The sequence below is a fragment of the Paroedura picta genome, chromosome 1 (genome assembly GCF_049243985.1).
Source record: "Paroedura picta isolate Pp20150507F chromosome 1, Ppicta_v3.0, whole genome shotgun sequence".
Lineage (NCBI taxonomy): Eukaryota > Metazoa > Chordata > Lepidosauria > Squamata > Gekkonidae > Paroedura > Paroedura picta.
In genome coordinates, this window is record NC_135369.1 from 11,462,887 (window position 1) to 11,485,506 (window position 22,620).

General features: G+C 51.1%; 2 protein-coding genes across 2 annotated transcripts in view; one reads left to right on the top strand and one right to left on the bottom strand.

The window, feature by feature from the left end:
* The first annotated feature begins 324 nt into the window (after window positions 1-324).
* On the top strand, window positions 325-3,521 carry RPS27 (ribosomal protein S27). The gene is made up of 4 exons (XM_077321430.1): window positions 325-489; window positions 1,304-1,412; window positions 1,916-2,026; window positions 3,283-3,521. Exons 1-4 carry the CDS (start codon window positions 484-486, stop codon window positions 3,309-3,311), a joined length of 255 nt encoding a protein of 84 aa, XP_077177545.1. The 5' UTR covers window positions 325-483; the 3' UTR covers window positions 3,312-3,521.
* A 680-nt stretch (window positions 3,522-4,201) lies between these two features.
* The window catches only part of NUP210L (nucleoporin 210 like), a 73,638-nt gene continuing 55,219 nt past the window's right edge, over window positions 4,202-22,620 (bottom strand). The window contains exons 31-40 of the mRNA XM_077321444.1: window positions 21,656-21,831; window positions 20,351-20,571; window positions 17,663-17,799; window positions 15,750-15,876; window positions 14,238-14,387; window positions 12,887-13,137; window positions 7,877-8,081; window positions 6,375-6,479; window positions 5,039-5,113; window positions 4,202-4,329 (exon numbers count right to left, since the gene is read on the bottom strand). Of these exons, the coding sequence (XP_077177559.1) occupies window positions 4,241-4,329; window positions 5,039-5,113; window positions 6,375-6,479; window positions 7,877-8,081; window positions 12,887-13,137; window positions 14,238-14,387; window positions 15,750-15,876; window positions 17,663-17,799; window positions 20,351-20,571; window positions 21,656-21,831 (1,536 nt within the window). The 3' untranslated portion in view covers window positions 4,202-4,240. The remainder of the gene's footprint in view (window positions 4,330-5,038; window positions 5,114-6,374; window positions 6,480-7,876; window positions 8,082-12,886; window positions 13,138-14,237; window positions 14,388-15,749; window positions 15,877-17,662; window positions 17,800-20,350; window positions 20,572-21,655; window positions 21,832-22,620) is intronic.

The window sequence follows — 22,620 nt, forward strand, 5'->3', positions numbered from 1 at the left end:
GCTGGGAATCTGGAGAGTGAGAGAGAGAGAAGCCATCGCCATCTTGCCCTGCTGAAGAGTCCTGTCAGGTGCACTGCACTGAACTGAACTGCCCAGGAAGACTGAAGAAAAGCGGGGGGGGGGGTGGCTAAACTGTAACGCCACAGATTGGCAAGGACTGCAATTCCCATAAGCCCCTGCCAGCATGGCCAATTGTTATGGGCTCATGGGAATTGTAGTTCGTCATCAGCTGGAGGCGGCCCGGAGGCGAACGGGCTTCCCTTCCCAATATGGCCTCCTAGGCGCGCCCAAGATGGCGGCGCTCTTTCGCGCCGGACGCCTCCCTTCCCAAGATGGCGGCCCGACGTCGCCTGTCCCGCAGCCTCGTCTCGGGCCCCGCCCCCTTCGGCGCGCCTTCCGCCCGTGCGGGAAACCCCGGAGCGGATATAGTGCCCTCTCTTTCCGGTCTGGCTCCTTTTCGGCCGCAGCTGCCTCCACGCGAACATGCCTGTGAGTCCGCCGGCGGGGACGGGCCGAGGGCCGCGCGGGGAGGGGAGAGCGCCGGCCGCCCCCGCCTCCGGGCCCCGCCGGACGGGGAGGGGCCGCTCTGGACCGCCCGGGGCCCGGCTGGGCTCCCCCCCCCCCGCTCTGAGCTGGGGACGCGAGGCTCAAAATGGCGGACGGGAGGGGGGGAGGCCGCTTGCCCCACCCCCCAGGATGGATTCCTCCCCCAGGCCCCGCTGCCCTCTCGGGGTGGGGGTTGCAGGGACCGTGACTCTCGCGGGGAAAGGGAGGAATCCCGCGGCCAGAGCACTCCGGGGCTTATGGGCTGATTTTAGGGTTGGGTGAGGGGCGCGTCTTTTGGGAAGGGTGCCGGCCTGGCGCGAGGGAAGGGCTGTTGCGCAGTCTTTGCAGACCTCGGTCTTGGTGCAACTGCCCTGTGAGGTAGGCTGGCGGCAGGGGCAGCCCCTAGTCTTGCAAACGGGGAAGGGGAGGTCAGATTTATTAATATGGTCAAAAGCCAGCAAGCGTTGTGTTATTTAACCTGACAGTGGGTAAAAAGGATTTATGGGGAAAGGAAGGACAGATGCTGATGTTCAGAAGCTGGAAGGGGGCGATGGGAATTCACGTCACGGGGGCTTTTGAGCACCTTTGGAGCTGGGCTTGGCTTTTCCACATGCTGCATCCTGCTAGCAGTCTGGAATCGGGTGGGCAGGGCTCCTGCGGCTGCTCTTAACCGAGGTCCAGTGCCTTCTGGTCACACGCCACCTGCTTTCTTGGCAACCTGCCCTTCCGTATGTTTACTTACCCTTTGTCCTTGCAGCTGGCAAAGGATCTCCTGCATCCCTCCCCCGAGGAGGAGAAGAGGAAGCATAAGAAGAAGCGTTTGGTTCAGAGTCCTAACTCTTACTTCATGGATGTGAAATGCCCAGGTGAGTTGCTGCATTTGGCAGGAGGGTTGGACTAGATGACCCTGGAGAACCCTTCCAACTTTATGGTCTTATAAAGGGAAGACCCTGTGAAGGTCTTTGGGGGCAGAAATTTGTGTTTTAATTCCATGCCAAGTTGTTGCTGTGCTGGAGTTATGAGAAAGGGGTGTGTGTGTGTGGCAGCTCACTTGGGAGTTCTGGAGAGCAGTGCTGGGAGGGATTTGAGAAAGCCTCTTAACCTGGGGGCAGAGAGAAAGAGGCATTTATGCTTATTACTCCCTTTCTAGGAAATATGTTCAGTTTTGATAGTTATGTAAGCCCAAGCAGATATTTGAAGAAATGGGCTCGCAAGAGTGGGCATAGAGATGTACAGGACTGCCGTCTAGTTCTAGAGGATATGTTGGTGCTGTGTTGGACTGCCCTTGGCAGCTGAACAGGGCCTCCCCCTCCGTTCTGACTAAGCAGACCTGAGCTGGATGGTCTCTCCCCCTCCCTTCTCTTCGTAGGATGCTACAAAATCACCACCGTGTTCAGTCACGCTCAGACGGTGGTTCTCTGTGTCGGCTGCTCGACTGTCCTGTGCCAGCCCACTGGAGGAAAGGCCAGGTTGACAGAAGGTAAGGGGGGACAGGTCATGAGCAGCACGCCTCAGTCTTGTTCTATTATATGACGATACCTTGAAGGGGCATTCCAATGTGTGATGTCCAGTGAAGCATTCAAGTCCAGTGAATGCTTTTATGTGGATATCTCGCCCTTCTCCAAGCTGTGGCTTTTTGGGAAGCAAGCACTTTTGCCCAAATGTATTGATGGTATAAGAGGGAGGGGGGATTACTCTTCTTTAAAAGTCTGGATGAGACAATGTGGAAAGAGATATGTGAGACAACAACACTCCCGCCTTCCTCTTTTTTCAGTTGCAAAGGCTCATATTGGGGAAAGATGACAGGAGTGTTGAAGCCGGTGGCCGTGTAGCCCTGGAACTGGGAGGGATTTATGGGTGCCGCTGGGAATACACAGCCTCTTGCTTTCAATGCTCTCGCCCTGTTTCCTGAGCAGGTGGGGGCAGGAACCCACAAAGGTCTCCTTCCTCCCCTGGGGAAGTGCCGTGGTGGTTGTTTTTCCGTTACCTGCTGCTAGACAGGGCGTGAGCCCAGTTTTGCTTTCGCAAGAGAAGCAGCTGTTTTGTGGGCCTGCTTCTCAACAAAGGAAGCACAAAAAAAACATGCCGATAATTTATTCTTGAACGCTAGGCTGCTGTCGGTAGTTTGTGTCTCTGCGTGAGGCCTGTGGCTCAGTGCCAGAGCCCCTGCTTGCCATGCAGAAGGTCCCCAGTACAGATCCCAGCATCTCTAGTTTAAAAGGACCAGGAAGTAGGTTGTGTGAAAGATCTCCATGTCAGACCCTGGAGAGCTGTTGCCAGTCTTTGCAACATATGTGACTAGATGGATATTTGCGGCCTATGTGACTCTGCTTGGCATGCAGAAGGTTCCCGGTTCAGTTCCCGGCCTCTCTAGTTAAAGAGGACTAGGGAGGTAATTCTGGGTAAAGACCCTGGAGGAGCCAATCTAAGTAGGGGCTGTGGCTCAGTGACAGAGCATCTGCAGAAGGTCCCCGGTTCAATTCCCAGCATGTTTAGTTAAAAGTACCGGTCTGAATAGACAAGGCTGGTGTTGGCTGACCAACGGCCTGAGCGGAAGGCAGCTGTAGTGTGCTGGGTGGGTGGGGATGGCTGTTGTGCTCTCAGCTCTGGCTTAAAAGGCAGTCTGGTATCACTGTTTGCGCAAGAGGCTGTGTGTACTCCAGAAGCGACCGCTCAATGCACGCGCAGGCAGTCTGGACTCCCTCTGGCTCACAGCTTGTCCTTTTCTCTTCCCAGGGTGCTCCTTCAGGCGAAAGCAGCATTAAATTTCAGCAGCTGGTTGTCCCGGATGGGTGGGGCTACGCGCACAGTCGCCGGCTCAAGTGCTGAAGGCTCAAGCGTGCCGGTCAGGGGATGCGAGGAACGCAGGGCTGCAGCTCCGGGGGCTTCAGCCACTCGCCATGGCGTACGAGGAGGAGATGCGCACTGTCCTTGTAGCCTCACCCATTTGACTCAATAAATTTTGGATAAAAATACACTGTCTGGCATTGAGTGTGTTTTTAGTATTCCCTGGGAGTCGCCTGAGAGCTGCAAGGGTGGATTCTCAGTAGCAAACAAAAGTACTGGAAGCTGCTGGGGTGGGTTTTTGAGAGCCTTTGCTCCTCTAAACCAGGGGTAGTCAATCTGTGGTCCTCCAGATGTCCATGGACTACAATTCCCATGAGCCCCTGCCAGCGGTTGCTGGCAGTGGCTCATGGGAATTGTAGTCCATGGACATCTGGAGGACCACAGGTTGACTACCCCTGCTCTAAACGATGGACAGAGAACACCCTCTGTGCAGTTTATGGGTAAAAAAGGAGATTTTTCTGTCCTCCTTGCACGTAAAAATACCACAGGCCTCCTCAGCAGAGTGTGCTGCATTCCCTTTCTGAATGTCAAGAAAGGGGGCTGCCCTTGAGCCAGCGTGGTGATGTGGTTAATAGCGGTGGCCTCTGATCTGGAGCATCGGCCTTGATTCCCCCTACTCCTCCGCATGCTGCCAGCGTGGCCTTGGGCTAGTCACAACTCAGAGCTCTCTCAGCTCCACCTACTTCACAAGGGGTCTGTTGTGGGGTGAGGAAAGGTAGGCCGCTGTAAGCGTTCACTGTAAGATGCGTTCAGGTAAAACGCAGGATTATAACGACCAATTTCTTGACTTAAAAACAAGGCCAGCCACTAGCTTCATCGCTTTACTGTTTACAGTGCCGGAGGTACTTTATCTCCTCATGTTCCACAGCCATGCCTGGGTCCTGTTCCTTGCGCTAGGGTGCTGAGGATGCCCGAGAGATGGAGAATAGCCGTACGCTGGAAGAAAAGGGAGAGAGGTTTGTACGACCTTGAGTGCAGCTTCACTACAGGAAAGCCAATGGAGGCCAAACGGTAACTTGAGCTGGCTTTAGTTTAAACCAGGGGTAGTCAAACTGCGGCCCTCCAGATGTCCATGGACCACAATTCCCAGAAGCCCCTGCCAGAAAATGCTGGCAGGGGCTTCTGGGAATTGTAGTCCATGGACATCTGGAGGGCCGCAGTTTGACTACCCCTGGTTTAAACCATGTATTCCAGAGCTGCTTTCTGTGGCTGTTGGCAGAGGGAAAGGCCCAAGAAGTTACAGGGTGGATGCCAAACCTTTGAAGCTGCTCTGTTTTGGATGTGCCCAAGACAGTTCCCAGGTTTCAGGAGGAAAATTCAGGTGTTGAAGGTTTAAACTTTTTGGCTTTCCCTTGGGATTACTTAGACCAGGGGTAGTCCACCTGTGGTCCTCCAGATGTTCACGGACTACAATTCCCATGAGCTGCCAGCAAATGCTGGCAGGGGCTCATGGGAACTGTAGTCCGTGGACATCTGGAGGACCACAGGCGGACTACCCCTGACACAAACCTCCTTGAGAAAGGCCACCACTGGGTCATCTGGTGCTGATCCTGCTACGGTCGGTACATTCCCTGATGGGACTTGTTCTTTGGCAATTGGGCTGAGGATGCTCCTGTGGCTTCAGGAAGGCCTTGGCTGCACTCACCTGTCTGTAGCGGAGATGAGGTGGGAACATACACCAGCGGGACGGTTTGTATTCTGGTCAGGAAAGCATTGTAAGCTGCAAGGGAAGAAATCATTGCATCAGGATTAGGCCCACTCTTGAACCTTTCTGGTACATGGCAGCAGGGACCTAATCATGGGGGGGGGCAGTCAGGTTGCAGCCTACTTAGCGGTGACTCCCTTTAAAGGTTTTCAAGGCAGAGATCATTCAGAGGTTGTTCACCCTTGCCTTCCTCTGCTTTGTGCCCCTGGTATTCCTCTGCCGTCTCCCATCCAGGGCTGACCCGGCTTAGCTCCCAAGATTTGACAGTACCTCAGGCTATCCAGGGCAGGTATCTAATTTTTTAAAATACTAGATAGGTTTGTTAGAAATGAAGCTGCAGCAAAGCTATGATACACTCAGTGGTGGCAAAAAATGTGCTATAGGTACATCATCGTGTATTGGTTACGTCCAGCTTCTCTGATAAGGAGTTGAACGTTCTTTATGATATATTAATATTCCCAAGAATATGAGGACCCTGCTGGAACAGACAAGTGGTCTGTTTAGCCCAGCATCCTCTCTCACACAGTGGCCAGCCAGTTCCTCTGAAGATCCCAGAGCAGAGAGGCTGAGGCCTTCCCCTGACGTCATCCCGTTTATTGTCTCTGAATGTGGAAGTTTCCTTCAGTCACCATAGCTAGCTGTCATTAGTCCTCCATGAATCTATTGAATCCCCACTATTTATATATTTGATTTTGAATCACCCCGGGGCATGGCTGTCTTTATACGCTTTAAACAATCTGGAATTACAACTTTAAAACAACTTTGCAAGCTGTTCATTCCTGTGACCATCACTACATCCTCTGGCAACGAATTCCACCTTCTAAATCAGGGGTGGTCAACCTGTGGTCCTCCAGATGTCCATGGACCACAATTCCCATGAGCCCCTGCCAGCAAACGCTGGCAGGGGCTCATGGGAATTGTAGTCCATGAACATCTGGAGAACCACAGGTTCACTACCCCTGTTCTAAATCACTCTTTGCAAAGCAGTATTTCCTTTGGTCTGTCCTGAACCTACTGCCCATCTGCTTCACTGGATGCCCTCGAGTTCTAGTATTTGAGAAGGTTAGAGAAACCCACCCTCCCAGTTATCTCAGGACTCCTTGACAAGTATCCTGTAAGAGCGGCATCCACCCGCATATTGCAGCAAATCTGTCCATAACAGATACGTAGTTTCTGGTTCCCGAGCTGGCTGAGAAATCCCTCAAAGCAACGACACCCCCACCCCACCTGGTTCTTGCTCACCTGCCTGAAGAGTGTTCATATCTCTGCTACTTACTGAGAAAGATGACAGAGGTAGATGCTAGGATAGCAAACAGGGTGAAGAGGAGGACCTGATAGGAACCGACCAGATGGCTGACAATTCCGGCTTCGGCGCACTGACCTAGATGGGCCACAGAGAGAGGTAATGGGGTTTTTCTAACCCTGGGGTGATGCAACCAACACAGGCTAAAGATGGATCGAGTTGGGGAGCCTTCTGTCTTGCCTGAAAGATGTTACCTTTGACCTGTCTTTACCCTTTGTCTAATTAAGCAGTGCTTTCTCTGCAGGTGTTTTATCACACTCGTGTGAGGCTGATCTGTGCTAAGAATGCCAGGTAGTGTCCAGGAGCTAACGCACTTTTGAGCTTGGAAAACGGGTCTAGGAAAAAGAGGGTCTGGAACTCTAAGAGCGTCCCCCAGATTGAAATTATGGGAGAGGGGCTGTGAGGGGCATTAAAATAAGCTTGTGGCTTGGTGTGTCAGTTCTGGCAAGGAAAAAGCCTTGAACCCTGTTTACAATAAAGAGATTTTGTTTTTCCACAGCAAGTCTGCTTATCGAGGCCTTGACAGGCACTCGACACCATATTAGTCAGCCTGCAGCAGCAGAAAAGAGCGAAAGGGCTGAAATTTGAGGCAGGGGATGAGCTTTTGTGAGACACTGCTTGCTGAAGAAGTGAGCTGAGAAAAGCTGAAAGAGCCAGCTTGGTGTAGTGGTTAGGAGCGCAGACTTCTAATCCGGTGAGCTGGGTTTGATTCTGTGCTCCCACACATGCAGCCAGCTGGGTGACCTTGGGCTCCCCACAGCACTGATAAAACTGTTTTGACCGAGAAGGAATATCAGGGCCCTCTCAGCCTCACCCACCTCACAGGGGGTCTGTTGTGGGGAGAGGAAAGGGAAGGTGACTCTAAGCCACTTTGAGACTCCTTCGGGTAGAGAAAAGCGGCATATAAGAACCAACTCATCTTCAGTAATCTCAGGGTTCTCTCAGTCTCACCCACCTCACAGGGTGTCTGTTGTGGGGAGAGGAAAGGGAAGCCGCTTTGAGACTCCTTTGGGTAGAGAAAAGCGGCATATAAGAGCCAACTCTTCTTCTTCAGTAATCTGAGGGCTCTCAGGGTTTCTGTTGTGGGAAGAGGAAGGGGAAGGCGCTTTGAGACTACTTTGGGTAGAGAAAAGCGACATATAAGAACCAACTCTTCTTCTTCAGTAATCTGAGGGCTCTCAGGGTTTCTGTTGTGGGAAGAGGAAGGGGAAGGCGCTTTGAGACTACTTTGGGTAGAGAAAAGCGGCATATAAGAACCAGCTCTTCTTCTTCTATTTGATGTGACCTAATGACAAACGTGCATAATATTCTGGTCAACAATATCCCCCCCCCCCAGTGTCTTATGCTCTGCCTGGCAAAAGGTGTAAAGGGAGGGTTTTGTCCCCAGAAGACCATCTGAAGTGTGTCCTCCTTGCCTGGGAATTCTACAGCACTGCATCATGGCATCATGCAGCACTGCATCAGGTTCCGCTTACCCAGCAAATACTTCTCCGGAGGCACCAGCACCGGCACTGCGGCCTTCTGGCTTGTCAGGGTACAGGAGAGGTTGATGAAGATGGGTGCTGCCATCTGCTGGAGAGAGGTCAGGTTGACCACGTTGACGAAGAACACGACATGCCCGGGCTTGTCCGGCAGGTGGAAGGGCGGCTCCACTTCGATCACCGGGGAACTGGGCTGGACCTTGGCAAGCAGAGAGCAAACTGAGTCAGGGAGTGGGAGTCTGAACGGGGAAGCACCAAAGCTCAGCAAAGAAGAAATCCAGGAAGGGGTTGGAGCTGGTCTGGAGGGAGACGCCACCTTGATAGGTGCATATGATGGTCTCAGACTAATTATCCACGCTGAATACATTTTGAGGTTTGCAGAAATGTTAGACTTGCTTTTTTGTGGATCTTTCACACCTCCTCCCCCTCCAAAATGCATAGCCAGGAGAAGAAATCAGTTGCATTTAGTTGTCAGAACAAGCAGAGGTTTGTCAGGATGCAGAGGTTAAATGCAAATTGCAGCTAGCTACAATAAGAATAATGCTTAGTGGCCAAAAAAATCAGTGAGATGAGACTCCCATGCCACTATTCAACCCTGGGGAGGGGGAATCCATTGTTCTGAATTTGTGAATGAACTAAAATTCTGCAATTTCACACTATAATTTCCCCCTGAAGCTTCTTCTTCTTTTTTTTTTTACAACTGCCACCCTTAGGTCAGCAATGCAATGACATTAATGCATTCTGCCATTGCTTTTTTGAGCGTTGTGCTTTTTGATATCAGATTTATGCCCATTGCTGACACTTGATGAGATACACAATGTTGGAAGATGAACAAGGGAACAAACATGAACAGTGTATTTGGTCAACAAAATCTGAGTCCTATAGCACCTTTAAGACCAAGGAAGATTTATTGAAGGCAAGAACATTTGTGGGTATGCACACTTTTAAAGGTGCTATTGGACCCAAATTTGGTTGTGCTGCTTCAGATCAACATGGCAACTTACTTGAATTTATCGGTCTGTTTGACGTTATGCTGATGATTGTATTGTCAGAGGGAATATGTTGGAATATGCAAGATCTTCAGTGGTCCCCAACCCCCGGGCCGGGGACCGGTACCAGTCCATGGATCAGTCGGTAGCAGGCTGCGGCTCTTCCTCGTCCTCCTCTCCGGCCACTGCCTTGGGGGCTGCCCTGCCACTGGCTCCCCTTTGGTGCTCTCCAGCAGCCGCCATGGCTGGGGCTCCCTCTCAGCATGACACTGCACAGCTGCTGCTGGCAGCGACCCCCAGCGGGTGGCGGGAAGTCAGGGGCGCCGGTGGGAAAGCAACTGGAGCCAGGGGCTCAGGCGGCGTCCCTTGGCAAAAGACTACCCCCCCTCCGGCCTCAGTAAAATTGTCAAGCGACCGGTCCCTGGTGATGAAAAGGTTGGGGACCACTCAAAAGGATATGAAGAGTGTCCACTGCAGGGGGCATTAGATAAGATGTGTATTTAGCATAGAATAGGACCAAATATTGAGCAATTAGCTTTAAATATAAGCAACAAAAGCCAAAAGCAAGATGATTTGCCACTCATATGAAAAAGGGCACTTCAAAAAGGACAGCAGTGCTCCCCAGCAGAAGGGTGCCTTTCCAAAACATATGAAAAAGGAGAATTTTAATCAGTCACCCTTGAAAAAATGCTGCATATTGAATCAAGGTACAGCCACAAATAAAACATAGTTATTTGGACAGTGGGCGTACAGACACACGTCTTGAAAGCCTAAATGAAGATCGAAAAGTATAGCAAGTGGAAGATCTGTGTTTGCAGGAGGGTTTGTAAAGTGCAAGCTTCCAAATGGTCCAATTAGGTTCTAATTATAGACTGATTATATATGCCACAACTTGCAAACAACCTGATTTCATTACTTGCTAAAAGAGGGATTTGGAGAAAGATCTTTCATCTAGCAAGGAGGGGAATCGATTGCAACTGGGAGAGTGCAGGAGGACTTACGTGCTTTATATATGTGTGGAAAATGCAAACCTAACTTAATATTACGATCACAAGAAATGTTCCTGGCTATGGCATGGATGGCTTGGTCATATAGACCAGTGGTCCCCAACCTGCGGGCCGCGGCCCGGCGCCGGGCCGCAAAGGCCATGGCGCCGGGCCGCGGCTCCCTCTCTCCGCCCCCCCCCCCTTGCAGTAAAAAACTTCCCAGGCCGCAAGTCTGCGGCCTGGGAAGCTACTTACTGCGGGAGGGCGGGGAGAGGGAATCAGGGCCGGGCCGCGCCCGTGCACGCCACGCCCACGCGGCCCGCGGGTGCGGGGCGCGGCCGGGCGCGGCTCGCGGGCGCGGCCCGATCCGCGGGTGCGGCCCGCGGGTGCGGCCGGGTGCGGCTCGCGGGCGCGGCCCGAAGCGTGGGCGTGGCCCGCGCGGGCCCTGCGGGCCCTGCGGGCGCGGCCCGATGCCCTGCCGGTCCCCAGCCTGATAAAGGTTGGGGACCACTGATATAGACAATAATGCGGTTGGCCAACTTGAGAACCTGATCAAGGGCATACAGATAACCAAATGCAATATCAAAAGAGTCTGTATCAGAACCATGTATCCATGCTTTTGCCATTTGTTTATATCTGTCTTTCAATCTGTATAATTAACTGTCCGAAGTGCGAATGTAGCTGTTTTAGGGTAGGAAAGTTTGCACCAGGCATTCCGGCTATTAAGATGTTTGGTGTATGGGAGTGTGTTACCTCTTCCTGACCTTGCAGCCATAGGTGCCAGTTCTGTCTCCCTCGCCTGGCTACGAAGGATGGCATCTGGAGTGCTTCAGGGCCAAATGGGCAGGTAGGGGAGCTGGAGGTTAATTACAGCAATAGATCCTACGTGTTTAGTCTTAGCAAAGGTTTAGAGATGTTAGCATCGCTGTATCCTCAATAAAGGGATTTTCTTCAACAAGGTCTGCTTACTGGGAGCAATCGGCTGAATTCTCACAGTCTGTATGCAATGCATTCAAGCTTCAGTAACAGCCATGAAATGAGCCAAACATAGTGCTCTCTGGAGCTGATTCACAGTGATGTATGTGGCCAAATTAAGACAAAGACCTCTAGTGGGAACAAATATATTCTAACCTTCATTGACAGTTTCTCAAAGAAGAAGAAGAGTTGGTTCTTATATGCCACTTTTCTCTACTCAAAGGAGTCTCAAAGCAGCTTACGTCGCCTTCCCTTTCTTCTCCCCACAACAGACATCCTGTGAGGTGGGTGAGGCTGAGAGAGCCCTGATATCACTGCTCGGTCAGAACAGTTTTATCAGTGCCATGGCGAGCCCAGGGGAGTGCAGAATCGAACCTGGCATGCCAGATTAGAAGTCAACACTCCTAACCACTACACCAAACTGGCTCAAAGTACACAGTTACCTACTTAATCAAGTTGAAAAGCCAAGTACTGGAGAGGCTCAAGGCATATGTTGCAATTGTATGCAACAGGTTTCAGAGAAAACCACTGGAACGTGACATGAAGGACTACTCGCCAAACAAATGGCATAGCAGAAAGAACTGCTCCTTAACCAAGACACGCAGGTGCAAGCTCCTAGAAGCACAGCCTACCTAAAAATACCGAGAAGCGATTAACACTGCTCCCTACCGATAGGATAGGTTACCCACCAAAGTTGGCAGAAAGATGCCATATGAACTATGGCACGGGCACAGATCAAGCATGAACCATCAGAAAGTATAAAAATCTGTGGCATTTTAGTTTATTGCAGGCTCGGGTCTCAAATGATCTTCAGCCAGTATGTTAATCCATGTGAAAGTTTGCAGATATCTGGGGGGATGGATAGGAGAGAAGCTATGAAGGGTGGCCAGTTTTTAAAAGTATTCAATCAACAAGATAATCAGTCTACTCCCCACCATGAGTAATTCTCGCCTACTCCAAACTGATCGGTTATTCTTGTTCAGATCTCATTTAGGCAATTTCCTCTTTTTAATCTCCCTTCCTCCTTTGGTTAGTCGTAGCCGTTAACATGAAAGCTCCCGCTGAAGTAATCCTGTGATACATGAAAACTTAAAAAGGTAAAGGTGCAAGCACCGGGTCATGTCTGCCCCTTGGGGTGACGCCCTCCAGCGTTTTCTTGGCAGACTCAATACGGGGTGGTTTGCCAGTGCCTTCCCCAGTCATTACCGTTTACCCCCCAGCAAGCTGGGTGCTCATTTTACCGACCTCGGAAGGATGGAAGGCTGAGTCAACCTTGAGCTGGCTGCTGGAATCGAACTCCCAGCCTCATGGGCAGAGCTTCAGACTGCATGTCTGCTGCCTTACCACTCTGAGCCACAAGAGGCTCTTTAGCATGAAAACTTAGATAGGAACAAATTTTCTTACCCTCTTATGGTGCTCCAAAGCTCCGGCTTGGGGAAACCTTAAATCAAAACCAGCTCATTGTCCAGCTCTAAGCATCTCAATGCCTTTTTCTCCTGCCTTCCCCAACCCAGACTAAGATTCCTATACCAGGAGCGATAGGTTGCAGACAACGTCATCATAGCTTGGTCCTGGCACGTGTTTGACATCTCACCACACCCCGCTTGAAGTGTGCTTTATTCAAAAAGCGGAATTTGCATTTTGCAAATAGTGCGGACTGGGGCTTTGAACCAAATAGTGGGGTTATGGATCAAATTAACAAGCCGGAGGTCAATCAGCCAGGAACTGGGTCCCACCTGTCACTTCTGGGAATTGTCCTGAAGACCTTAACGCCTCCTTCCTGTGGCTGCGGCATCTGGGAGAAGGAGTAACCTTGATAACAACCAGCAAGGGAAGGGAGGAACTGGTCTCCTGTGGTTTTGACTGCATTATCTTGCAAGGAGGGCCTTCTCCCCGTTTCTCCAGCCCTTCCCAGTCACACTGACCTCAATTATACTTTATTTAAACACAGGAGGATTCTGAAAACGGGAGAGGACGGGCCTTGGATCGAGCATTTCATTCCCAAAATCTGTAGCGTGTGTAAGCATGTTTTGTCCTGCAGGCTTTCGACGTACCTCTATTTTTTCCGTCACCCTCCTTGCGCCCAGCACGAGGATCTCGTTGCTTAGCTGCCGGCTGTTGAAGATGACTTCTGACTGGTTGACGTAAAAGGCAGGGAAGAAGGGGACCAAGACTTCTGGCACCCCCTCTTGGCTCTGCTCGCTGCGGAGCGTGGCCCTGATGTATACTGAGGCTTCGGCGGTGCTCAGAGCCAGCAGGTCCTCCTCTGACTGGGGTTTAGCCGTTACACTGCAGCCGTAGAGACCTTGGATGGGGAGAAGGGAAACCCAAAAGAGATTGTTAACAGGGTGGGGATCGTTGAAAATACCTATCGTGAAGCAGCAGTGGCCAATTATGATAGCTACAGTTAAGACTACAAAAGGTGTTGTTGCTAGGTGCGAAGTCGTGTCCGACCCATCGCGACCCCATGGACAATGATCCTCCAGGCCTTCCTGTCCTCTAACATTCCCCGGAGTCCATTTAAGTTTGCACCGACTGCTTCAGGGACTCCATCCAGCCACCTCATTCTCTGTCGTCCCCTTCTTCTTTTGCCCTCGATCGCTCCCAGCATTAGGCTCTTCTCCAGGGAGTCCTTCCTTCTCATGAGGTGGCCAAAGTATTTGAGTTTCATCTTCAGGATCTGGCCTTCTAAGGAGCAATCAGGGCTGATCTCCTCTAGGACTGACCGGTTTGTTCGCCTTGCAGTCCAAGGGACTTGCAAGAGTCTTCTCCAGCACCAGAGTTCAAAAGCCTCAATTCTTTGACGCTCGGCCTTCCTTATGGTCCAACGTTTGCAGCCATACATTGCATCTGGGAATACCATAGCCTTGACTAAACGCACTTTTGTTGGCAGGGTGATGTCTCTGCTTTTTAGGATGCTGTCTAGATTTGCCATAGCTTTCCTCCCCAGGAGCAAGCGTCTTTTAATTTCTTTGCTGCAGTCCCCATCTGCAGTGAGCTTGGAGCCCAGGAAAAGGTAGACCTTTACTATTTTTGGTGTCTGAATGCAGGTTTTTCGCTTTCCCTTGCCATCGACTCACAGCAATCCCATAGGGAGGGCAGGGGTGGCCAAACTGTGGCTCTCCAGATATCCATGGACTACAATTCCCATGCTGGCAGGGGCTCTACACAGGAGAAGCAGGGGGATGGACCCTGCTCCCAGCAACACCTACCCCTGAGGCCAGAAGCTCTTCTCTCAGTGGAGATCGCCACTACTGGCTGAGCGGACCTGGTTGGCTGAGCGGACCTTCTTGGATGCTTTAGAATGCTTTGGGCTGATCCTGCGTTGAGCAGGGGGTTGGACTAGATGGCCTGTATGGCCCCTTCCAACTCTATGATTCTATGATCTATATATCGTGTGCCCACCTTTGTCAGCATAGAACTCAGGCTGAACGTGAAAGATTTTGCTTGCCGCAATGTCTGGGATGTTCTCACTGAACTCCAGTTGGCAAATCAGATGAGATTCTGGGGAAAGCCTGTCGGCGATCGCATGAAGCTGAAGTGGAGTACAAGGACCTGGGAGGAGGGAAAGAGACAGAGACCCTGAACTCAATGGCTGCCTTAAGAGCACTCTCTCTTTTCTGAGAACCAGCTTGGTGGAGTGGTTTAAGAGCGGCAGCTTCTAATTTGGAAAGCCGAGTATGATTCCCTGCTCCTCTACATGCAGCCAGCTTGGCTGACCTTGGGCCAGTCACAGTCCTTATAGAGCTGTTCTCACAGAGCAGTGGTATCAGGGCTCACCCTGTGAGGGAGGTGAGGCTGTTGTGGGGAGAGGAAAGGGTAGGTGATTCGAAGCAAGACTCCTTCCAGTAGAGAAAAGCAGCATTTAAGAACCAACTCTTCTTCAATTTTTCACTTTTTAGTTTGTTTACAATCTCTGTATGATTTCTTTATGTTTGTTTATGTATGCTTTTCTCATATTTGATACGGTTTCAAAATTTTTTGGGGAGACATTCGTTTCCTTGAGTGGGCACCTCTATTCTTTGTTTGGCTTTGTTCTGTAGTGAGGTTCCCTTTCCCCAGGTGGAATAAAGGGCTGGCAAACTGCAGTTCAAGAAGATGCCTTACCCTCCTCTGTAAGGTAAAGGTTAAGGTATCCCCTGGGCAAGCACTGGGTCATGTCTGACCCTTGGGGTGACGCCCTCTAGCGTTTTCGTGGCAGACTCAATATGGGGTGGTTTGCCAGTGCCTTCCCCAGTCATTACCGTTTACCCCCCAGCAAGCTGGGTACTCATTTTACTGACCTTGGAAGGATGGAAGGCTGAGTCAACCTTGAGCCAGCTGCTGGGATTGAACTCCCAGCCTCATTGTCAGAGCTTCCGACTGCATGTCTGCTGCCTTACCACTCTGGGCCACAAGAGGCTCTACCCTCCACTGTACTAGAGGGTAAATATAGAAGGATGCTGCCCTGGGAGGAACACTTAGGCATATATGGAGATGGAAACATTAAAGACTGCAGAACACATCATTTTTGAATGTCACCTGTATAAACAAATCCATAGATCCTGTCTGCCTAGAAACACCCGGGAATGATAGAATGTCTTATTCAGCTAGAACTGTAGAGCATAAGATCCCAGAGGCTACTTTTAAAATGGCTGAGTTTGATTGCCTGGCAGAGCAGCTTCGGAAACAATGGCTAAAATACTGCTATACACCCCATACCGGGTCATATATTGTACTGATTGTTATATCAATTTACGTAACGCTCTGTGCTGCATTTTATATTCGGTATGCTATGCCTTTTTATGACTGTTCTTGGAGCGCAAGAGAATAAATTCTGAATTCTGCCGGTCAAGAAGGAGGGACATCTCCCCAGCATAATCATTCACAGCAGGAAAGGGGTAGGGGGTGGGGAAGACCGGCTGGGCCAGCTCCTACCTCGAAGGGTTGTTCCTGTGTTGCCTGTGGTGATGAAAACCTGGAATTCGGAAGAGTTTGGAGTATTGGTGAGGTAGCTTTTGGGACCAAGGTGAAGGCTTAATCTTGAGGCGCTGCCAACGACAACCTGAATAAAGTTAAGTCAGCTGTTTTGGCACACAGAAGGATTACGGCGCGTAGCTATGTGGGAGCCGATGGACCACAACCAGGGGACCACAACCACAACCAGGGGACAGGAGCCACCCAGCCTGGTGGAATGTTCTGCCTGATGAGATCAGAGCCCTGCGAGACCTTAAAGCAAGACATGGCTGTTCCGCCAGGCCTATAGTTGAGGCTGAGGACTACGGTTAACATCGGCTGGCCTCCCCACCTGAACCCACCCATTTATATCCACCCCCTAGAAACAGAAGATGCCTGAGCCAGTTAGGAAGCAAAAGGCTAGCTGTCCACAAAACATAAATATTCAAATAATACTGACATCTATTGCGCACTAGTTAAAAGCATAGGCAAAGCCCTTAGGCTAATCATTGAAATAACAAATCCACACCATACAATGCTAGACATTTTGACCCCAAAGGGGGTCTTCCTGAACACACATTATTCTCTATGAATAACAGGACCAATGAAACCAGAACGGACAGAGGATGTCCATTTATTAAATTAAAAACAGGGTTGCACTTGTTCATCGAGTGGTGTTCTGTGCATTTCGACACGGGATCCGCAGTTCACAGAGCCTGCCATGGAGAGGAGCGAGCAAGTTTACTCAGGAAAGAATAACTCCCGGGAGTGCTATCCCCCTCCCATCTCAGAGAGTGAGAAGACTTTCCCCGCCCAAGTGTCACATGACCTAGGAGGGGCTAGCACTCCTCCTCCTCCATTGCCGCCACTGTATATGTGACAGATGGCATGCCCACAGCGGAGACTGGAGGGAGGGATGTGTGACTGCATAGAAGACCACTTGATGAACAACAGCTGCAGGTAACTGCAACCCATCTGTGCATTCCCACATGGGAGATTAGCAAGATCACTCACCACGGAGGAGGGTGTGGGCATGCTTAGCCAAATAATGACTGCAAGGCTGCTCTTCCCACAGCAGCCTCCTTCCTATGCAAGATGTCTATGGAGTAATGCCGGACGAACGTCAATGGACTGAAAAGGCCCTGGCCCCGGTCGAGGCCAGGTGCGCCTCCTGGGGCCCCGCGATCGACAGCAAATTCATACTCACAGAATGAAGTTTCCCAAACCGACCCCCCCCCCCTCACCATTCAAGGGGCAGCCAAAAACACACCCAAAATCTGGTTCCATTTTGGGATCATTTGGGGCTGCTGCGGGAGAGGGGGAATAGTGTTAAGGGAATAGAAATCCTTCTGCCCCCAAAAACATTTTTTTAATTATTATTATTACTCTAGGTGGGATAGCATTCTTGGCCCGACCTGACTGCTCAGGGCAGCTCAATTTCATCAGATTTCAGAAGCTAAGCAGGGTCACGGTTAGCACATGGATGGGAGACCACCAAGAAAGGCCAGGGTTGCTACGCAGAGACAGGCAAGGGCATATTACCTCTGCTTGTCTCTTGCCCTGATCTGAATGGCCCAGACAAGACCAATTTCATCAGATCTTAGAAGATAAGCAAGGTCAACCCTGGTTAGCCCTGGAACGAGAGGCCGCCAAGGCAGCCCTGGGTTGCTACGCAGAGGTAGGCAGTGGCAAACTAACTCTGAACACCTCTTGAAAACTCTACAGAGTTGCTGTAAGTTGCATCCCCCTGATACACCATCCATCTTTAGTTCTCAGCCTTTTCCCCCCTAACAAGCCTGTGTGGACAAGGCCAATCCATGCCCTGACATTGAAGCACCATACTTTCTGTGATCCACACAGAGCAATAGTTGACCTCTCATTGCAGCAGAGCGTACCTCTCGGTAAGTTTTCACTATCCCTGGGATATCGTGGAAGACGGTCGCTTTCCCAGCATTCTTTGCAAACGCCGCTCCGGTCATCGTATCCAACTCAAGGACTTCGTTGGGTGAGATCTGCCATGTCCCAGCTTCCCCTGAAAAACGAAGGCAAACGAAGAACAGGTTTCGTTCTTTCTCCATTGTTTTCCAAGGATCCCGTGGACATAAGGAACCACGTGGTCTAGTTAGTAGACGGGACTGTAGAGAGGGATTCAGTCAGATCAAATCCCTCTCCAGAGGAAAACGCCTTTCCCTTCCTCTCCCCACAACAGACACCCCGTGAGGGAGGTGGAGCTGAGAGAGCTCAGATAAGAACCCTCTGAGAGAACTGCTCTGCAAGAACAGTGACTGGCCCAAGGTCACCCACAGGCTGCATGTGGAGCAGTGGGGAATCAAACACGGCTCACCAGATTAGAGTCTGCCGCTTTTTAACCATTATACCACGCTGGCTCTTGGTTGGGGCTTTGGATGGCCCTGCGAGCTCCCTGGTGACTCCCAGTATAGAATCGAAAAGTGGTGTGTTTTGCAGTTTATCAGAGCAAAAGAATCCTCTCTCTTTCGAAGCCCGAAGACTATGGCTTCTATTGCTACAACTGAGACCCCCACCCCCACCCCGGAGTTCACGCAGGGTAATTTTAACGCTGGGTGATTACAGAGAAAGGTTCTTGGGAGGTGGGGGGAGTTCAGGAAAACGCTTGGCATTCCAGCAGATGCACTCTGGGATGTTCTTTTGTTCCAAAGACGCAACCTGGGCCTAATTTGATAGGTTCAAGACGTGGAGGCTGCAAAACAGGCTGACGAACCAGAGGTGGACTCCATAAAACAGTGGTTCTCAATGCCACGACTCTTTAATCCAGTTCCTCATGTTGGGGTGACCCCCAACCATACAATTAGGCAAGGGTTCTTTCACAGAAATTAAACCAAAACTGACCCATGGCGTGAAGATCCCTTGTTCATGATTGTATAGAAATTGTTTTTTTTCCCAGGGTTTCTCAGTTCAGTTCTGCCTCTTGTCCCACCATGCCGATCTCGCTCTTTTCCGCTGCTCCAGACAGACAAACGCTCTATCTCGGTCTACCTTGCAAGGCTGTGGTGTGGATAGCGCCCTCCCCCCATCAAACTGCTTGCCCTGCCATGAATCCTGTGAAAGGGTCATTTGACTCCCAAAGGGGTCCCGACCCCCAGGTTGAGAACCACTGCCATAAAGGGTGAGAACTTTTTAACAGGCACCATGCAAGGAGGGCTTCTTAATTACCATCATAAGTCAGGGCTGTGGAGACAACAAAACAGCTGTGCTAGCGGGGGGGGGGGGAGGGAGGAGGTGGCATCAGGAGCCCCAGGGGAGAGAGGAGAGGAAGTTTTATCTGAGACAATGCTTTATGGGAGAAGCGCACACAAAATCTCTGAAAGGCCTTGCAGATGTGAAGAGGTAGTTTAGGGTAAGGGACTGTAGCTGAGTGGCCAAGCATTTGCTTGTCATGCAGAGGGTCCCATGGTCGACCCCTGGTACGTCCTGTTAAAGGATCAAGTAGCCAAAATACCCCGCTTCTCACTCCCCGAAGGAGTCTCAAAGCGGCTTACCATCCCATTCCTTTCCTCTCCCCGGAACAGACGCCCTGTGAGCTAGGTGGGGTCGAGAGAGCTGTGAGAACAGTTCTATTACAGGACTGTGACTAGCCCAAGGTCCAACCAGCTGGCTGCAGGTGGAGGAATGGGGGCTCAAACCCAGATTACAGGCCGCCACTCTTAACCGCTACACCGTGCAGGCACCTCAAAGGCGATGGGAAAGACCTCTGCGTGAGACCCTGGAGAGCTGCTGCCGGTCAGAGTAGACAGTACTAACCTTGGTGGACTGAGGGTCTGCTTCAGCACAAGGCAGCTTCATGTGCGTACCTGTGTCTATCATAAATCCAGATCAGGCTCAAGGTTTTGGTTATCACCTTTAAGGCCATACGTGGTCTGGGCCCAGTGTACCTGAGGGATCGTCTCTCTGCTTACACCCCCCAAAGAACCTTACGCTCCAGCACTTCCAACTTCCTGGTGATCCCTGGCCCCAGGGAAGCTCACGTGGCCTCAGCCAGGGCCAGAGCTTTCTCCATCCAGGCCCCCACTTGGCGGAACGAACTCCCAGAGGAGGTCAGGACCCTGGTGGGACTTGGACAGTTCCGCCGGGCCTGCAAAAGGGAGCTCCTCCGCCAGGCATTTGGTTGAGGTCGACCTGTGCCATCACTTCCCAAGGGGCCTCCTCCTGAGCCCTCTCCTATGGCACCCCCTACAATTTCGCCCAACCCTCTGGGCTATCCGTTGGAGTTAATTTAATGTTTCCCACATTTTTCTACTGTTCCATGTTGCTTGTCGTTTCACTTCAATCATTATTGTTCATCTTAAGTTATCTGTATGGTCTCTGTTCTGTTTTATTTGAACGGTCCTGAGCCTTCGGGGAGGGCGGCATATATATAAATGTAATAAATAAGTTAAATAAATAAATAAGTAGGCCTGCCTTGCTGGGACAACAGCTAGGGCTCTGAATTAGCAGAGCACCCCCCCCCCCCCCCAAACAGCTAAGTTTCAGCCGCTGGGCAGAACGGCTCATTTACCCGCCGCTGCCAAACCGGGGAAATGTTGGCCAAAGACAACTTCACTGACCTTCCTGGTTGACGAGGGGTGTGTTGAAACACACCACGTCCCCCAGAGCAAGTGGCTCCAAGAGGTTTGGCTCAATGGCGTGCTCCACGGGGACAGGGACGTAATCCGCCATGCCGGGGTGCTTCTCGTCCCATACGCCCACCAGGGTCACGCCCCTGTTCACAGCTTGGGCGACGTAGGTGTAGTTCTTGTTGCTGGGACGGATGAGGAGCAAGTCGTCTCTGGAGACGGAAAAGGAGAGTCCATAAAAACGAGAAGGGCTCTTTTCCCAACGGTGTCGCCACAGAGATGGGAGATTCAGGTGGGTAGCTGGGTGGGTTGGTCTGAAGCGACAGGCCAAAGTTTGAGTCTGGGGGCACCTTTGAGACCAACCAAATTTAATTCTGGGTATTAGGTTTTGTGTGCATGGACACTCCTTCGAGACATGGACATGAAAGCTTATACTTTGTGGGGCTGAATCTGCACTTACTTTGTTTACTCTGTTGTGGATCCTGCTGAATTCAGATTGATTTGAACATAGGTCTTCCTCTATTCCCCCCCCATAGAAACACAAAGTGTTCTGCAAGTGATTAGGGAAGCTCAGAAGGGGGTGGGTAACCAAGCGTAGCAGGAGCCTCTTTATTTTCCTGAGCGGGGGGGGGGGGGGGGGAGAGAAAATTGAAGACAGCAAAGGACGGGGAACAAATCCAAGAGGAAAATCTCTGCCGAGAGGTTAGGACTTCTGGAGCCTCTGCTGAGAGAAGTTAGGGCTTCCCCTTTAAGGGAAGCCTTGCAACCTGGGAATGAGGAAGCCTTTGAACTAATGCCCTGGCCAATCAGGGCTTTTCTACAGCGTTGGAGGCTAGAGGCAGCAAGTTAGTTTGAGGAAAAGCAGACAGCTGCACCTTTACTCACGCCGATTTTTCAAATATCGAGGGTTATATCCACTCCAGGATATCGCAGGGGAAAGGTAGGGTCACTCTGGATCAATCAATGCTTGTTGCGGATGAAAAATTTAAATCGCCCCAAATCAAAATGGAAATTGCATTCTGTGTAGACGGCAGGGATTAAATCAACCTGGGATTGGAATAAAAGCTCCGGGCAGATCCAGCCCTGGTCTTAAGGATGCCACTGGACAACCTTTTTTCTCCTGCAGAGATGGGACAGCTTTATTGGTTCCTCCACATGCTGATACATGCTGTGGAAGCATTAAAGTTCAACGTGAGCATCACCGTTTTGGCCTCCGCTGGTCAGCAATACTACATTCTGAGGGCATCCAAAGATGGGCGGTAAGTTCAGGACGGACACAAGGAAATGCCACTGTACCTGTTCAAGGCGAGGTAAAGCTGAGTGTTCTGCGTGTGGAATTTCTCCCCGGTGCTGTCATAGAACTGGACGGTGAAGGTCAAGGTCATGCCCAAGGGGAAGGCGGGCAGGGGGGTCCTGTTGACCGTGTAGAGCTTGGGAAAGCTGCTGAGTCGCAGGTAAGACACTGGGGCTACCTGGAAAGGAAAGGATGTCTTATCTTCTGCATCTGATGCTGTTCGGCTGCTACCAGGCACTGGGGGAGATTATGGATAAAGACTGCCTCTCCAAATCCAACGGTTCTCCCTGGCAAATGGCTCACCGTTTTTCAGCACCAGAACGGCACAGGAATTATTTTTATTTTGTTACTGATTTATTTACTAGCCTGCCTTTCTTCCTCATGGAGCTCATGGTGGCCTACAAATGTAGGTGAATAAGAGACATTGAAAACAAAGATCTGAGATTGAAAATCAATACTCAGGATGACTATTAAACTTAAGCAAGTGCAGTCCTAAATAAAGCTACCTCTAATTGCCTCCTAAAAATTAAAAGTGATGGGGTCAGATGCACCTCGCTAGGGGGGATATTCTCTAACTTTGGGGCTGCCGCCGAAAACGACCTATCATGTTGATTCTGTGAAGGTTCAAGGGGGTGGCAGGTTACAATGGGTCAGCAATAGGGTTTTGAGCAGGGCTGGGTGCTTCGGCATCCGAAGTGGCCGTTCTCCACGGCGCGGGGGGGGGGGGGAGGTGCGGGTGCTGGCATGCTGGCAACTGCACACACGCAGACGCAGAGCTCTGTGTTTGTGTGTGTGGGCTGGCCAGTTCACCTCCCCCCATCCTGCAGTGCTGGCTGCTTCAGGCGCTAATGGCTGCTTTGGACGCCAAAGCACCCAACCCTAATTGTGAGTGTCCTGCATACTGCAGGGGGTTGGACTAGATGACCCAGGAGGTCCCTTCCAACTCTATTGTTCTGTGATTCTATGT

What these genes read in the sequence shown, in the direction of transcription:
- RPS27 (XM_077321430.1), top strand. An exon ending in CATGGATGTGAAATGCCCAG is followed by an intron (nt 1,413 to 1,915) that starts GTGAGTTGCTGC and finishes TTCTCTTCGTAG; the next exon opens with GATGCTACAAAATCACCACC. An exon ending in AAAGGCCAGGTTGACAGAAG is followed by an intron (nt 2,027 to 3,282) that starts GTAAGGGGGGAC and finishes TTCTCTTCCCAG; the next exon opens with GGTGCTCCTTCAGGCGAAAG.